This window comes from Blennius ocellaris, assembly GCF_963422515.1.
Source record: "Blennius ocellaris genome assembly, chromosome: 21".
In the NCBI taxonomy this organism is placed as follows: Eukaryota; Metazoa; Chordata; class Actinopteri; order Blenniiformes; family Blenniidae; genus Blennius; species Blennius ocellaris.
The window spans coordinates 11,665,118-11,681,414 of record NC_137670.1 but is presented as its reverse complement, the minus strand read 5'-3'; the positions used below and the strand labels follow the sequence as shown (position 1 = coordinate 11,681,414).

At 43.0% G+C, this 16,297-nt stretch overlaps 2 protein-coding genes across 2 annotated transcripts; one reads left to right on the top strand and one right to left on the bottom strand.

Annotated features, from left to right (window-relative positions):
- The first annotated feature begins 867 nt into the window (after nt 1-867).
- glud1b (glutamate dehydrogenase 1b) lies at nt 868-15,831 on the top strand. The gene is made up of 13 exons (XM_080517345.1): nt 868-1,380; nt 4,714-4,794; nt 4,976-5,031; nt 5,790-5,853; nt 7,219-7,313; nt 8,701-8,880; nt 10,295-10,432; nt 10,655-10,792; nt 10,872-10,952; nt 11,618-11,741; nt 13,540-13,631; nt 13,975-14,037; nt 14,797-15,831. The coding sequence occupies exons 1-13, from the start codon at nt 981-983 to the stop codon at nt 14,914-14,916; spliced, it is 1,632 nt and encodes a 543-aa protein (XP_080373471.1). The 5' UTR covers nt 868-980; the 3' UTR covers nt 14,917-15,831.
- Nucleotides 11,817-13,519, bottom strand: LOC308145792 (uncharacterized protein). The gene is made up of 2 exons (XM_080517354.1): nt 13,106-13,519; nt 11,817-12,779 (listed from the first exon to the last, which is right to left on the bottom strand). The coding sequence occupies exons 1-2, from the start codon at nt 13,118-13,120 to the stop codon at nt 12,057-12,059; spliced, it is 738 nt and encodes a 245-aa protein (XP_080373480.1). The 5' UTR covers nt 13,121-13,519; the 3' UTR covers nt 11,817-12,056.
- Nucleotides 15,832-16,297: the final 466 nt, after the last annotated feature.

Genomic DNA, 16,297 nt, shown 5'->3' with positions numbered 1-16,297 from the left:
TTCAGTTGATTTCAACAAGTGACCATTCAAATGTAATAAAAGAGCACAGAACAGCCATTGAGAACAGCCTTGTAAAAATGCAATTTTTGCCCACCTTCCACCAAGTCGAATTTATAATAAAAAAATCAAAATTGAATTCATTCATTCTCTTTCTTTCTCTATTTGTTTTGCGGTGGGAAGGGTATGGACTCGCTGAATGCAGACGGCAGTAATGCAACTACACCCACGCTATTTTCACAGATTCTTGTTGAAGGGGAAACAGTCATCAGGGATGAAAAAGCAGCTGGCAAGAGAGAGTGGGAAACGATGTTGATAGATAGAACCAGCAGATGGCGGTAATGCAACTTTATGGACACAAACTTCAGTTACCAGAAGAAGAAGAAGAAGAAGAAGAAGAAGAAGAAGAAGAAGAAGAAGAAGAAGAAGAAGAAGAAGAAGAAGAAGAAGAAGAACTGAATTATTTTAGCAGTTTTAATAGTTCCCCCTCCAATTTTCCTTTGAGCCAAGTTTCTTTTTTGTTTTATGAGGTATTTGAGAGGTGTGTTTGGAAACTCAACATATATCACCTGCATCTAATCAGACACAGATGACACACATTCTGACAACGATCAACATTTTTTTTAATTAAACAGTCCCTTTTAAAAAAAATAAAATCTCTATTTAGACATAATTATGTTGAAAGCACAAGAATCTTGAACACTAAAAATTAAGCGATAAATAAATGCAATGATTTTAGTTCGTAGAAATGAGCAGTCGTGGCGTGGGGACGCGCCTAGTCAGTGGCACGCGAGCGCGCAGCCCCTGGCGGGGTCGCGCTTCCATTTAAAGCGGACGGCCGCGGCGTGCCATCCCCCACTCAGCCAGAGGACGGGACACGGTGAGGAGCTGCTGTGTCGCTCATTCTAACCCCTCTCCTGTCGTCACCCCCCCATTGTCCTCGTCGTTTAGTTCTTTAGTTCCCCCGTTAGATATCCGCTGTCATGTACCGTTATTTCGGGGAGTTGCTGAGCCGCTCCGCGGGCAGTGCCCTGGCCTCGGGCTGCGTGGACTCCGCTCTCCCGGCGTCCTCCTCCCTGATGCGGGTCCGTCGCTATGCCGACGCGGCGGCTGACAAGCCCGACGACCCGAACTTCTTCAAGATGGTCGAGGGCTTCTTCGACCGCGGCGTCGAGATCGTGGAGGACAAGCTGGTGGAGGACCTGAAGACCCGGGAGAGCCCCGAGCAGAAGCGGAATCGTGTGCGGGGCATCCTGCGCATTATCAAGCCGTGCAACCACGTCCTGAGCGTGGCTTTCCCCATCAAGAGGGATAACGGAGAGTGGGAGGTGGTGGAGGGATACCGCGCCCAGCACAGCCAGCACCGGACACCGTGCAAAGGAGGTACGTTTACCGAGGAGAAGCCTCCCCGACCCGCCAGTCCTTCTGACAGCGAGCTGTTAGCTTCAGTTAGCTGCGACGCTAACGTGGCGGAGAAAAGTCAAAACACAGCCGCTGCTGTCAACAGCTGCCTGCCCCTCGCAACACACTGTTTTCCACTTAACTCCACATTTAACTCCTCATTTAACAACACGGCGACATGCTTGCTTGTTGTCTCTCGTTCCACTTGTGTAGAAGTTAATTGACCTTCCGGAGGCTCACCTGTAGCTCCTAAAGCACTGCCGTCAAGCTGCTCCTTTAAACTTTTTAAATCCTCAAGATATCATCTGTAATGGTTTATTCTCGGTGGTGTTCCGATCGTACCACCTCCACCAAGTGTGACTCTTTTAAATAATTCTATATTGTACCTGACGTTAAAGACCAGCAGGTGTCCTGTCATTGAGCATGTCAGACCTTGGTGTGTCAACATGTGCTTCGCAGCTTGTCGTCAACTCTCTTATTATTGCGTTCATGCAAACACGGACAAGTGTCGAAAAGCATTGCAAATACACGCCTTAAAGCCCATGTCGGCGTTGTGCAGAACAGGCAGGTTTATGGCAATATGGTCCTTCATTGAAAAAGTTCAAGGTTCAGAGCCAGAGGCCCCTGGCTGCTGCGATGCACCCTGGGTAAATAGTGAATGGATATGATGTATAGGAAGACAGGAGGCGTGAAAGCAGGGTAGGGGGGCGGTTGTGTTTGCAGGCTCTCCCATTTGTCAGCAGTGTGACAGGTGGGGGAGGGTTCTCTGGAGAAGGGGTATTCTCGGCAGAAAGACAAGTGCTGTTTGGCGAGTCAAAGGGCGTGTTTGAGCGGCGTGGAGCCGTCGCAGGCCTCACGTTAACACGGTTGAAAGTCCTCCACAGCACCTGCTGGATGGAGACCTTTTCTGGAGTGGCATGTTTCTGTTCAAGGCCTCAGACGTTCCATGCTGGCTCTGTGCTAAGTTGAGGGAAGTTGCTTTAAAAGTAATAATTGGCGTGCTGCTTGAGAAGCCGACTCGTACTGCTTTCTTTGTCGCTGCACCCCCAGACTAAATGTCTTATTTCAGATCTTTTCCTGACGTCACTCAACAGTGTATATCTCTCACTTCCCAGCCAGTTATCTACTTCTGAGTCTGCTCACTTGGAACAATCGACCATTAAAATGATCTCGGAACAAACCCGGAAAGACGAGGGCATCTCCTTTCTTTCACACTACACAGAATGATCTTTCAGGATGTCACCCTGCCCCTAACCTTCTTCCTACAATCTTGATGGGACGTGTTGTATCTCAAACTGACGTTCACAAAAAGTTTGTTTCCAGTTTTCCAATAACCTAATATAAAGGAGCCTTTTCAATGAAAAACCCAGCATAATGGCAGAATGAGGCCGTTATCGTTCAGCGGGTTTAATCATTGTTACAGTGCATGGACCCCTGCTGAGCGTTCAGATCAAACTACAAAGTGCAAAGTCGGTTTTGTTTGAACGCATGTGGTCATTTCTCTTCCTCTTAAGTGACGACTGCCAGCCTGGGCCACACCGACTTACTGAGCATCTATTAAGTGCCGGATGTGTTGACACGCCCAGAGAGCGCTGAACAATTTCAGTTTAATCTGCTTTTCTTATTTGGGATAAATCTTTGTCTGAGGTCACTGTGTTTACATTTAAATAAATTGACCTCCTATGCATGAATCACAATTATCATAACACGCCAGACTGTGTGTACTGATGGAAAATTAAAAACTATTAATTTACAAAAAGTAAAAAAAAAAATCATAGAATGGTGGAAGCTTGGATATAAACCGATCACAGTATTATTCAAGTAAGGCCAAGTGTCATTAAACGGGCTGTTTTACAACTGTGGGGCTGCTGAGCTTGACCGTCTTCAGTCTCCAGGCCTGAATGTGGAAATGAAACTGCCCCGACTTCTGGAAAATCTGCCCTCCATTTCAGAGGAATGTGTTTACTGTTCTGTTTTGGTTCCTGTTGCTGTGGTGGGCTGCTGGTTGGGTGGATAAATGACAGATCGGATGGGGGATGGTGAAGTGGTTTTGCCATTTTTTTCCCCCTCCCCCATTAATTTGATCAGTGCGCTCAAGATTGTCCTCTGCTGGCCTGAAGTAACCCGGCGGCTCCCTGGACGAATACAAGGAATAAAAAGGGAACGCCACGGCAACACTCTGAAACCTGATGCCTTGTTTTGGGATGTTTGATTTTCCCTTTTCTCCCTTCCCTTCCCCGTGACGCTCAGGAAATTCTGTAATTTGTAACTGCAGACGGAGGCTGGGGCGCTGGTTGGTGGGCGCACGACGATCATCAGCTGACACTTGGCGATGACTTCATAGTGGGAGGGCTTTTACTTGTGCTTCCTGTGCGTTTGCTTGCAGTCCCAACACACATGAACAGGCCCATGCAGCGCTTCGCTTTCCGTAAACGCACTCTGCAGACTCCTTTGTGCCCTTGGGTTTCTCTGTGCAAGCTAACCCCCGGGCGTGCTATTTTTGGTATTACTGTTCGGTCTCGCTCACGCATACTCTGCCGCTGAGGCGGAGTTCGGTGGCAGCTCCAGCCTCACTGTATGATCTCATGTAACACGTTACACGTTACTGTGGGAACAGTAGTAAACATCCCAGGCACATATGACTGGCGCTCGAGGGCTGGAGTTGCTGTAGAGGGCTGCTATACGATCGTTTGGTCTCCACCTGTACTTTTCCATTCCTTCGCTGCCCTGTTCTTGTGGCTTTGGGTGTTCATATAACATAGAGTTTTTTTGATCTTTCCAGTTTTTCCACAGGAACTCAATTTTCTGCTCCGTTTCTTTGTGCATAAAATAAAGGCCGTGTAAGCGGTTATATCTTACCAGGCTACACAAGCACACCAGCTAATGAAACATTGTCATGTGAGACATATCATTGGATGCATTTTAAAATATAAATTCAAACTTGTAGAGGTATCATACAAATGCAAGATGGTTCAGTCTGGCCTGCAACATAAGCTGTAAAAATGAAGAAAAAATTAAATAAACTTGAAGCATTAATAATGGCATTAAGATGGCTATTTTCTCTTGAATGAATAAATATTCAGTAAATGTAAACTCTTTGAGGGTTTACTCGAGGTTGCTTTTAAAACCTTGCCATGTTATGGCTTCACTCGTCCACTGGAGATTCAAATGAGCCTGGAAAACGATTAGGTTGACAAACAGTAGTTGGCAGTGAAAGGCGCCACCATGATGAGTCCCTCTTGCAAGAGTGTCTCATGTGATCACACAGCAGGCCTTTTGTTTGTTCCCTGAACACACTTTGTGGCTTCCCTTCAGGTATCCGCTACAGTATGGACGTGTCTGTGGATGAGGTGAAAGCCCTGGCCTCTCTGATGACCTACAAGTGTGCCGTCGTTGGTAAGCATTCGTGTTTTATTCCTATCTAAAGCTTCCCAACTGGTCGTCCGCAGATTTCATATAGTTTTTGCCAGATTAAGACTGTAGGTCATGCAATGATGGTTGGTATTTAGAAATGTGTCTTGTTTCTGTGCAATAATGTGTGTGGACTGATCAGCCATAATCTTATTTCCTCCTCCAGATGTGCCATTTGGGGGTGCCAAGGCTGGAGTCAAGATCAACACCAAGAATTACACTGTAAGCCTCCTTATCCCATCATCGCTTGCAAATATAAAGTTATACACGCTTGTTTAAAGTGTGCTGCAATAGATGACAAAGATCATGAAGTTGGCAACATCATGCGTTTGTTTTTATGTTGTTTTTTTTCTCATCACATTCTAGCAAATGGGACTACTCAGTCACATGACGATACAAAAGGCAGCGCATGACTGCATTCCTCCAGTATTTGTGAATTGGGTGCAGTTAAAGAGAGGGAAATATGTGAAAAGAAAACGGGAGATGTGCGGCTTTATCCTGGTTGTGCAGTTCGGCTATTAATCCGTTCGTCCTTCATATGCATGTGCCACTTTGTCTAATTCAGTGTGTGAAGATGTATCTAAGGTGGGTTCACCCTGTACGTCACAGAACAAACACACAAGTATTCAAAAGTAATAAAAAAATAACTGGCTTGCTAATAAGTTACCAGTGAGAAACAGATCCTTATTTGTTAAAATGTTCCGTCTGTTTTTTTTTGTTTTTTTTTAATGAGTAATAGACTTCAATCCCCTACTGTTGGCTGAAATGGCAAAAATAAATGATTTCCTGGTAAATGTCACTGGCCGGTGATTCTGAGGTGACTGGAAAACAAAATGTCGGTACTTTCAAATGTTTGAAGCAGTTTTCCGAGTATCTGCTTCCCACAAAGGAGTCGTGGATGGGTTTTTTTCTGCTAGAAACAGTGAAAGCAACGTGATGTTTCTTTTTTCTTTCTTCCTAAAATCAATGCTTTGTTGCAGGATAATGAGCTGGAGAAGATCACCAGGAGATTCACCATTGAGCTGGCCAAGAAGGGTTTCATTGGTGAGTGTCCTGTGGACGTATTCTTAAAGGAAATGCATTTTCTTTCCCGATTTTAATATTAATGTTTGTCCCACAAAAACTGCCACGGCTGGTTTTCCTCGTGGTTGTTAACGGAGCTAAAGTGTCTGTCGTGTCGAGAGCTGAATATTTCCACCCAAGAAAGTAAACATTTCTTGTCCCCGTGTGCTGTTTATTCAGGGCATGTCTACTTTTGCTCAAGGGGGGAGAGAATGATGTTGAGCAGGGCTGGGAGGAAAATAACCACACATATTTATCACAATTACGGCAGCTGTTCAAATGAAAAGGGCTTTTCTTACATTGACTTTTTAGTCTTCATCTTGTGTTTTTTAATGGCTATTTTATTGTAATATCTCTTTATCCATCTTCCTCTCAATTATAATAATTGTCAAGTTCTGTAAAGCACTTTGAATTCTCCCAACCTGCATGAAGATGCTTCATAAATAAACATTTATTGATGTGATCTTTTAGGTAAAATTGCAATGCCTTTTTTTTTTTAACTGTTTTGCATATAAAAGGAGCTCGCTGAAGCATTCAAATTCTCTTGAAATAAAACGACTCCAAATGTTTTTCCCGTGTAATTTCAGTAGACCTACTTGGTTTCTTCTCTCCATGTGTGATATAATCAAATGGTGTAAAATCAGGGTCACGCGTGGAAAAAGCGAACGTGCACTAATTATCCTCCAGAGAAATGGAATAATCTGTACATGTTGTTGTAGTGGCTTTGTTAAATTGTAAATATGATGTGAAGAGATTTAAATGTGTTTTTTTTTATTCGTTGGAGCTTTGAACTCGCCCCACATAAACAAATACGGCGGCTGGTTCAGCAGGTTGGCCGCCCCTATATAACCAGTGTGTTCATGCTTACATTGATGTGTGAAAGTGTTTCTAATGTATTGAGTCCAAACACGGTAGAGATTAATGTCCCAGTGGACTGTCAGGGTTATGGTGACCCGGTAAGCGCTCCGCTCGCTACAGGCTTATTTTGTACGTTGAGAAATGTGTCGTCGTCTCTCTTGGGCCTGACCCCCACCTCCACACATGCCTGCTTCTGTTTTTGGACCTCAAGGCCCTTGAAGGCCTCGGTACACGTGACACAAGGACATAAGGCAACATGTCCATATTTCTTCTGATGGTAAAATGTTTTTTTAAAAACATTTTAAGACTTTCAGGATCAGTCAAGAGTTAAGTTCTCAACACTGAAGCCATGTGTTGTTAGTAATATTCTCCCTGACTCATGAGTGCAGTATGTAGTTTTGGCTAAAACTTTTCCTTCCTTCCCTCCCCCTCTCGCTCTCTCTTTCCTCTCTCTCTCTCTTTCCTCTCCCACCTGTTGATGTTCACCAGGACCTGGCATCGATGTCCCTGCCCCGGACATGAGCACAGGCGAGAGGGAAATGTCCTGGATTGCCGACACATACGCCAACACCATTGCACACACTGTGAGTTCTCAGACGCTGGCGATACGCGCACGAAAATAATAGTCATTGACTTGCTTGGGTTTTCAGAGCACTTTTTTTTTTTTTTTTTTTTTGTTTAATAAAAGGGGCCAAATCAGAAACGAGTGAGTCACATGGAAACCACCAGCAGTAGTTTCCTGCCTCTCCCTTCCCACTCGACCACAGAGGCATTGCTCCTCTCTGAAAAGCAGCAAGCGTGTTTTTTATCGAACAATCATCCTTCACACTTTTTCATACTGTGCTAATTTGATCAAATGTGGAGTGCATTTATCTACATGGGAACTGCACATTTGTTCAAGTCTGTGTTGAAACTTACAAACTTTCACTTGGTTTTTATGCTCATAATAAGGAGACTATTGTGACTTATTGAATGTTTCCGCTTGGAAAACGAGGTTGAATTCTGAATCGGAGTATGATATTCATTAAATCAACCAAATATCTTGTAATGCACGATTTTGTAACTTTTTGGATATATTAGGTTTGACAGTAAATCCACCATTTTACTTTTGCTAATCTATTATTTTTAATGCAGCCATCCCTTTCTTTTTTTGCTTCAGCGGCTCTTTGCTTACAGAAAAAGGGGGCCTGTCGACTCTATTGTCTTTTACAACATCTTATGTAGACACACCATGCTTTTTTTTTTTTTTAATTCACTAGTTTGATGATTTCACATCTGACTGCTGCTAATGTTGTGAGCTTTTAGCTGCTTGTCACGTTTCACTACATGCAAGCTTAGTCTTCATGATGCCTTATAGGACTGTATGTGATTCCCTTCCAATTCCTCGTCTTATCTACTCCTGTGTAGGCCGTTTCAGATTCTGCCAATTCGGAGTAGGTGACACATTCCTGCCCAGGTTATCGACGGGCAGAGGATTATGGGTAGTGCATACTGATGTTCAGTGCCCTGCTGCTAAACAATCCAGGCACACAGGGTGTAGTGGACGCCAAAGATGCAAATGAAATGTGACTTGTTGCACTGTAGGTTTATAGGCTTTTGTGTGAAACACTGGAACAAACGCTTATCAAAACGTACCATTGCCTGTCACACCCAACCAACGTGAAAGATCCATCTCTTGAGTAACACCTCTGTTTCAGTTCAGACTTGAATCTGGTGCAGGGATATCTCAAGAGATCCAACTTTGAACTTTATAACATAAAAAAGTAACTCAATGTGCAGTAGAGACTGTGTTGCCCTCTCGAGCTGAAACTGGCTGCTGCCGGATAACAGGAAGCTCTGCCTCCAATTCGACTGTAGGACTCTGCAGGCCCTCTGAGAACAAAGTGTTCTGATGGGCTGATGTGGGCTTGATGTTTATTTTTGCCCAGTCCATGGTTCAAGTGGTCTGATCCTGCTTGCATGTGTGCGCAGGACATCAACGCTCACGCATGCGTGACGGGAAAGCCCATCAGCCAGGGAGGGATCCACGGACGCATCTCTGCCACCGGTCGTGGGGTCTTCCACGGCATTGAGAACTTCATTAACGAGGCATCTTACATGAGCATGCTGGGCCTCACGCCCGGATTCCAGGACAAGACCTTCATCGTCCAGGTACACACACACACACACACGTGCATTCTCTTGCACATTAATTTTATACAAGGGAAGGTCCTGCGATTATTTCCTCACTGACATCCACAGGATTTAAGTTTCCATTTGATTGAAGTCGGGATTTTAGAGCCTCAATCAAGAGCAGGCCATCTGTTTACCATGACACTGATCTCCACACTGCATTGACAACAGCAGGACACTATAACGTCTTTGTGAATAACGACGGTGGAAGAAAACTGAGCAATTGAGCCCGTTTTAGGGCCTGAATGCAGAGTTTTATGAGCCCAGGTGGTGATTGTGAGTGTTGATGTCAAGGATCACATGAATATCTGTGGAAAATGTAACGATTGACCTCAAGCATCAGTCAGGATTTCTTTTATATTCTCAGCATATTTACAGGTCAAATCCTTAAAGAAGTGCTTTTGCACAAGCAAACATTTTTCTGAAGAGTTTCACTTCCATTTGGCACATTACTGCTGTTTGTTTGTTTTTTTTTGGAAGATTTGCCTTTACTAAACAAAAAAAGGTGTGCGACATAGTCTCATACCTTTTTGTTTTTGTAGGCAATAGTATATTTGTTTTTTTTTTTTAGATAATATAGTAATGTCAATTCTTTTGCACAGCTGTCAAAATCTTATCTGATATTTGGAAAGACAGATTTCTTTATAACAACTGGATTTTGAGGAGGGCTTGCCGTGTTCCCATTCGAGTGAAACGATGGTCGAAAGACGTCATTGAAGAGGTGAAGAAACGGTGACGGCAGAATCGTGACGTAGATGTTCAAAAAGCTAATCCCTGTGTGCGTGGTCGGAGATTACGTCGTGTTGGGATTAGATTTTCTTCGAGATTTAATCATTAGAGAAGAGGACGCAGCTCTCCAGTCCAATATCAAGTCAGTGTGGTGACGGAGACGTGTGCTGGATAGAAGTTAATCCCAGTGCACTGCTGTCAATGGAGAGATTCTTCTTGGAGGTTGACTTTAGTTTTTTCTATTCCTCTGATGGTTTAGATTGCTGTTTGCAAGATTACAAATCGGAGATCTGCTTTGTGTTGAGAAGCTTAGCATCTTTGTGGAGAAGTATCTTGATTTGACTATAATATGTTGTGGTCTAATGTAGCATTTTTGGAATAGATGGTGATTTTTTGCATTTTGTCCTAGTTGCTTTGAACTGCAGCTATTGAAAGGACCAGACTTTTGAAATGTTTCTATAAGAATAAGTAACAACAACATGTGCTGTTGTTACTTAAATGACCCACATGGTGGCACCAGAGGATCTATTGTGACATACTGAACAGGCACTTCAGGCCGCCTTTAGTGCAGTTCCAACCATGTGCCCACCATGGACGCTTCGAAAGGCCTGGAGGTCGACGGCAGGTTATCGGCCTGTGGTGACCTTGCTGTGACCTTCAACAGGGCTTCGGCAATGTGGGTCTTCATTCCATGAGGTACCTGCACCGGTTCGGAGCCAAGTGTGTGGGAGTCGGTGAGATTGATGGATCCATTTACAACCCAGATGGCATCGACCCCAAACAGCTGGAGGACTACAAACTGGTAACGACAGAGTTCTTTTCCTCTTGCTGCCGTCTTCTTTCCTCTTAGTATCTTGTGTTGTGTTCACATCGTTGGAATGTGCAAAACTGACCAAAACGATACATTTGAGATTTGAGTGGGTCCAATGCCAAGGTTGAACCCGATGGTGTGAGTGAAGGGCTGAATGAGACCGCCACATGAGTAAAGGCCCACTGTTCCCTTAATTTCCTTACATTTCTGCAGCAACATGGCACCATCGTGGGCTTCCCTGGAGCCAGGCCTTATGAAGGAAGCATTTTGGAGGCGGACTGCCACATCCTCATCCCTGCTGCAGGAGAAAAGCAGCTCACGCGTCACAATGCCCCCAGAATCAAGGCCAAGGTAAACGCTCATCCTCAAATTGTACTCTAATTCATTCTGTTTTGGAATTTTATTATAATTATTTTTTTTTTTCTGTCAGATCATTGCTGAGGGTGCCAACGGTCCGACCACACCAGACGCTGACAAGATCTTCCTGGAGAACAACGTCATGGTTATTCCTGTAAGCTCACACAGACGCGTAGTCCACAGTGACTATGTTTAAACTTTGTCACTGCTGCTGTTTAAAGAAAATGGAGAAAAACTATAGATGTTTTTGTTAAACTTTTATCTTTGATTAAGGATGAGTAAGAAATATTCCATCATATCTGTTGTCAGTCCATCTTCTGGCAGACACCAGTGACGCATATTTTGACTAATCTCACTTTAAAAAATTTTTTTATTGTGGGACAAATGAAGCAAATGGCTTAAGTGCCATAAGGTTTCTTCAAAAATTAGGAATAACCTAAATAACTACCTTTAAATGATTTCCACCTGTGACTGTGGTGTGTGAAGTTTCAGCCCTGATTCTGTTACTGAGAGCATAATGTGAACAAAATGACCAAATGTTTTAACCAGGAATGCCAGACATAAGTTAAAATAATTTATCCTCCAAAAAAAACTCACACCTTGTTTCTAGCAACTTTAATCACACATTTGGATGAATCAAACCAATCATTTCTCTCATTTCACACACATTATAGTTACTGGTGTCTGTGTTTTACACATCACTTCTATATCAAATCTTGACAACAAAACATTTTTGCACTCCAGAATATATTCCACAAACATAATTTTCCTCCCAGAGGAACACGTTTACATGCAGTCTGTGGCCGTTCTATCTTGCAGGACATGTACCTGAACGCTGGCGGTGTGACGGTTTCTTACTTTGAGTGGCTGAAGAACCTCAACCATGTCAGCTACGGAAGACTGACCTTCAAATATGAGAGGGACTCAAACTACCACCTGCTCAGTGAGTACAAGCCTGCTCTGCCGTTTCTCTGCAACCCCGCAAACAGATTATATATAAAACAAGGCACACCCTGACATTTCATTTCCTTTACATTTTATATGGTAATAACCCAGTTTAAAATGCTACTGCGCGATTAAAAGCAAAGTGACAGAAAATGTTCATGATGGATCATACACAACCAGAATTTGTAAATTTGCAGCGACTTGTAAAAATGTTAGTTTTTAGCTCTTTCAAAAAAACTTTGAACAAAACCAAAAACGATGAAAATACCATCTCCCACATCGACTAGTTGAGCAGAATACTTGATTACATTTTTCATTCCTCTTTGGGAGTCTTGGTTTTCACTTCAGGAGTCTTGGTTTTCACTTCAGGACTGTCGGGCTCGTGTTCCAGACTCATATTTTTCATGCTCTCGTTAATTCCAGAAGTCTTGGGTTTCGCTCCAGGAGTCTTGGTTTTCGCTCCAGGAGTCTTGGTTTTCGCTCCAGGAGTCTTGGTTTTCGCTCCAGGAGTCTTGGTTTTCACTTCAGGAGTCTTGGTTTTCGCTCCAGGAGTCTTGGTTTTCACTTCAGGAGTCTTGGGTTTCGCTCCAGGAGTCTTGGGTTTCGCTCCAGGAGTCTTGGTTTTCACTTCAGGAGTCTTGGTTTTCACTTCAGGACTGTCGGGCTGTGAGGCTGGAACACTCAGATTTTCCATGATCTTGTGAATTGCATTAAAGTTGTTATCAAAATGTGTGAGCGCTGCCTCATTACCTAGAACCACACACTTCCCACTTGAATGAATGCACACAGTGACTTTATTGTCAGGAATCTTGACTGTCACTACTGTAGCTATAGAGCTTTTGCTTTCCAGAAAGTGGCGCTGTATTGCACCTTCCCAGTGCTTTATAGCAGTCGTCGAGAAGACGAGGTTGCATACTGAGCCATCTTGTCTTCGGTCCTTAAAGAGTGTGTCTGGATTTTCCTTCAACTCTTCGCGTTTGACAGCTTTCCTTCCATGTGTTTTGTCCTTGCTGTACTTGAAATCACGAGCAATTCCCTGAAATGAAACAAACAATACTTTTCATAAATCATCATGCTACCTTTATACCATTTTGAAATATGCTAAAATATTTCACCTCCTCTTGCAATAATCTGGTTTTGTTTAACAAACTATACATATTAACTAAGTACTATATATTGTTTTTCATTCTCCCTTCGTGTGTTTATAGAAGTCTGTGTGACTGTGCAGTCAACAAGCATATATATCCAAAATCCTTTTTCATAAATAAGTTTTTTTTTTTTTAATCTACTTTCCTTAATAATGTACATTAAGCACAGTTAAAATGCAGACAAAAACATTTTGAAGTGCAGAGAAATTCTCACGTTTCCTTCAGCCATTGTGGTTCAAGGAGTCCAGGTCCAGTCCAATCTGCAACCGATAGGAATTCTCCGTCTTCATGGATCTTCTTTCCTTTTATAGTTTTATTCTTGTTGTCGTTGTTCACAAACCGCCAATCACAGGGTGCCTTGATCATATCATGCCGTTTATAATGCAATGGGGATTTTCCAGTTTCTTAGCTTTCAGACACTCCCATAGAAAACTTGACTGCAGTTTTAGATTATTTGGTGATGAGTAAGAATAAATAATGAGGAATAAATTGTTTGCTTTCTTAAACTTCTGTTCCCTCATGAGTGTCGGTGAAGGAGAAATAAGTGTGAACCACTTTCCTCCACAAACTCAAATTAAACACAGATCTCAATTTTTTTCCCTTTTTTTTTTTCCCCTTCTATTTTCATTTCATCTTGGTCCTTTCTAGTGTCCGTCCAGGAGAGTTTAGAGAGGAAGTTTGGGAAGCAGGGCGGACCCATCCCCGTCGTGCCGACTGCTGACTTCCAGGCCAGAGTTGCTGTGAGTGACGTCGTTCATCTTCCACATATCAGAAGTCAACAAAACTTTTTTATTCCTGGGGAAAAAAACAAACCAGCCTCCAGGACACAGTATTAAAGTTCTGCTCTCTAACATCTAATCACCTTATGAGCCTTTTGACTGCTGGAGACACTTTGTTTTAGATTTTTATTCTTTTTAAAAACTTGAACAGCAAATGCATCACATTCCTTGATAGAAAAAAAAGTTTATATTCAGTCTTTCTTTTTCTTCTTTTGTATTTCCATTTTTGATTCGTCATTCTGGAGCTATAAAGCATTTATACGTCAGTCACAGAATCGGTTCAACTGCTGACATTTGTCCACAGGGTGCCTCTGAAAAGGACATTGTTCACTCTGGTTTGGCCTACACAATGGAGAGATCTGCCCGGGTAAGTGATCGTTCTGGTATTATCCCGGTCCAACCTGTTTATAGAACAGGTGGATTCATACGAGAAGTGATCACCTCATTTTAATTAAACACTATAAAAACACACCATGACAAAGCACCTGTGAATGACGACGCTGAATGTTTCCTTCAATTTTTTTCATAGAGAAGTGAAATTAGTCGGAACGCAGGAATAACGTAGTCATAAAGTGACAGGATTAGGAATGGACAGTGCCACATTAGCAACGGAGGACATAAAGAAAATATGAGTGATTTAAAAAGAATATTATTGTAATGAAGTTCCTAAAATAGTCATGACTTAAAATCGGCCATGAGCTGGTGAAGTGGACCAAAGGTAATCTGATTAAATGCCAACCTGATTAAATCTGCTCCATATTAACATTTCAATGGGATTATATTTACATTGGTTACTATGGGATCATATGGTGTGGTCTGGTTTTTGATCCACTGTAGTCCATGTAAAAACAGTTCCAGTAGCTTCCTGCAGTCTGAGTTTTGCTTTAAAAAAAAAAAAAAAAAAAAGCGACTCATGCTCGTTTCTTCCTCACCATATTTTCAACCAAGAAAGTTTCCCCAAGTGTAAGGACTCTGGCTCCTGGGTAAACCTGGATGTGGATTTGCACATGTCACAAAGGGCAAATGTTGCACTGCAAAGCGTGATGGGATGAAACGCACCAACACATTTTATCTGTGTAAAAGTGTCTTTTATATGAGTTTTTCCATTTTGTGTTTGTCTGTGCAGCAAATCATGCGCACGGCAAGCAAGTACAACCTGGGCCTGGACCTGCGGACAGCCGCCTATGTCAACGCCATCGAGAAGGTCTTCAAAGTCTACAATGAGGCTGGGCTCACCTTCACATAAACGGCAAATTGTGCAGCCGCCTCCCTCCTGCCCCCCCCCCCCCCCCCCCCCCCCCCCCCCACTTCCTCGAACAGCCTTCAGAACATATCACTGTTTACTGCTGCTCGCCGGCTCTTTTTCTCTCACGCAGCAACACGATGGCTAGCCTGGTACTTATCCTGTGATCTTTGTGCCGCCATTTTCCATCCGCACTGCTCCGCTACCTACTGTCCCGCTACTCCGATTATCGCCTTAGATAGAACCCGGATACCCCCTCGGAGACTATGAAAGACTCGATATGTATAGTATAGGTGTTTATGAGGTTGTTGTATGGCAGCCGTGTTGACGCCGCCCCCATCCGTGACCCCTGAACACACGCGTGACCCTCCTGTGGTGGTTGCTTCAGTTGACGCCACTACCGATGCCTTATTTCTAAAAGAGGTGTGCCCTTAAAGAAAGATTCTAACATTTACTGAAGGAGGTTTAGATTAAACTCCATGTGAATAAAAGAGAATAGTAGTTTTATGATCAGATGTTTGTCCTCCCACTTCAGTTGTGAAGGTTAATGGTGAAGTTGCCAAGATTATTGATTCCCACCATGGATGTTTTTTTGTTTAGTTTTTTTTCCTCCCCTTCGAATGACTGTTTTTATTTTTACTGCTCGGGATTCAGATGACGCTCCTCTTCCTCGTCTTCCCTTTGTTTTGTTTTTTTTCTTTCTTCCTTGTACGTTGAACGCGGCTTCACCGCTCCTCCGCTGGCCAACGAAAGGAGTGAGGACGGGCCGAGGTGTCACTGTGATCGCCCGTTCCCTGGCTGAATCCCCCATCAGATGTAACCGTCCAGTTCCACAGCATCAGAGTTGCTTTGGAGCAAATTACTTTATTTTTATTCAGTTCATTTTTTTTGGAACCAATAAAACATTAAGAAACACTACCAATCCGTTTCTTGTCTTGAGTTGGTCCGGTTTAGGAAAGCAATATAAAATTTCTTTATTTATTTTTTTCTCAAATAAAACTCAACTCAATTTTTGGATTTCAACAAAACTTTTTAATTTCACTGGTACTGTTTATAAAATCAGCGAGTCTGCTTTGATGCCAACTTAAATCATGGTGTGACATTTGTGTGTGTGTTTGTAATGGGACTTGTTTAGAGTGCACTGTGTGTGTGTGTGTGTGCGTGTGTGTATATAGGTGTAGGTACAATTGCAGTGTGGTGTGTATCGTTTGTGTGAGTGTGGATGTGAGATTGCTTAATAAGGCAACATGCAGTCATCGGTTTCCATTGGCTTCAAAGTAAAAACACACAAACCTGCTCAAGACACAAACACACACACACAAACACGTTGCTGGCTCAACCTGTTCTGTGTTAACACACGCAGATACTGTGTTGTATACACACC

Excerpts from the sequence above, each read along its gene's own strand:
- glud1b (XM_080517345.1), top strand. The coding sequence starts at position 981 with ATGTACCGTTATTTCGGGGAGTTGCTGAGCCGCTCCGCGGGCAGTGCC. Across the intron at positions 1,381-4,713 it reads CCGGACACCGTGCAAAGGAG|GTATCCGCTACAGTATGGAC; the intron begins GTACGTTTACCG and ends GCTTCCCTTCAG. Across the intron at positions 8,881-10,294 it reads ACAAGACCTTCATCGTCCAG|GGCTTCGGCAATGTGGGTCT; the intron begins GTACACACACAC and ends GACCTTCAACAG.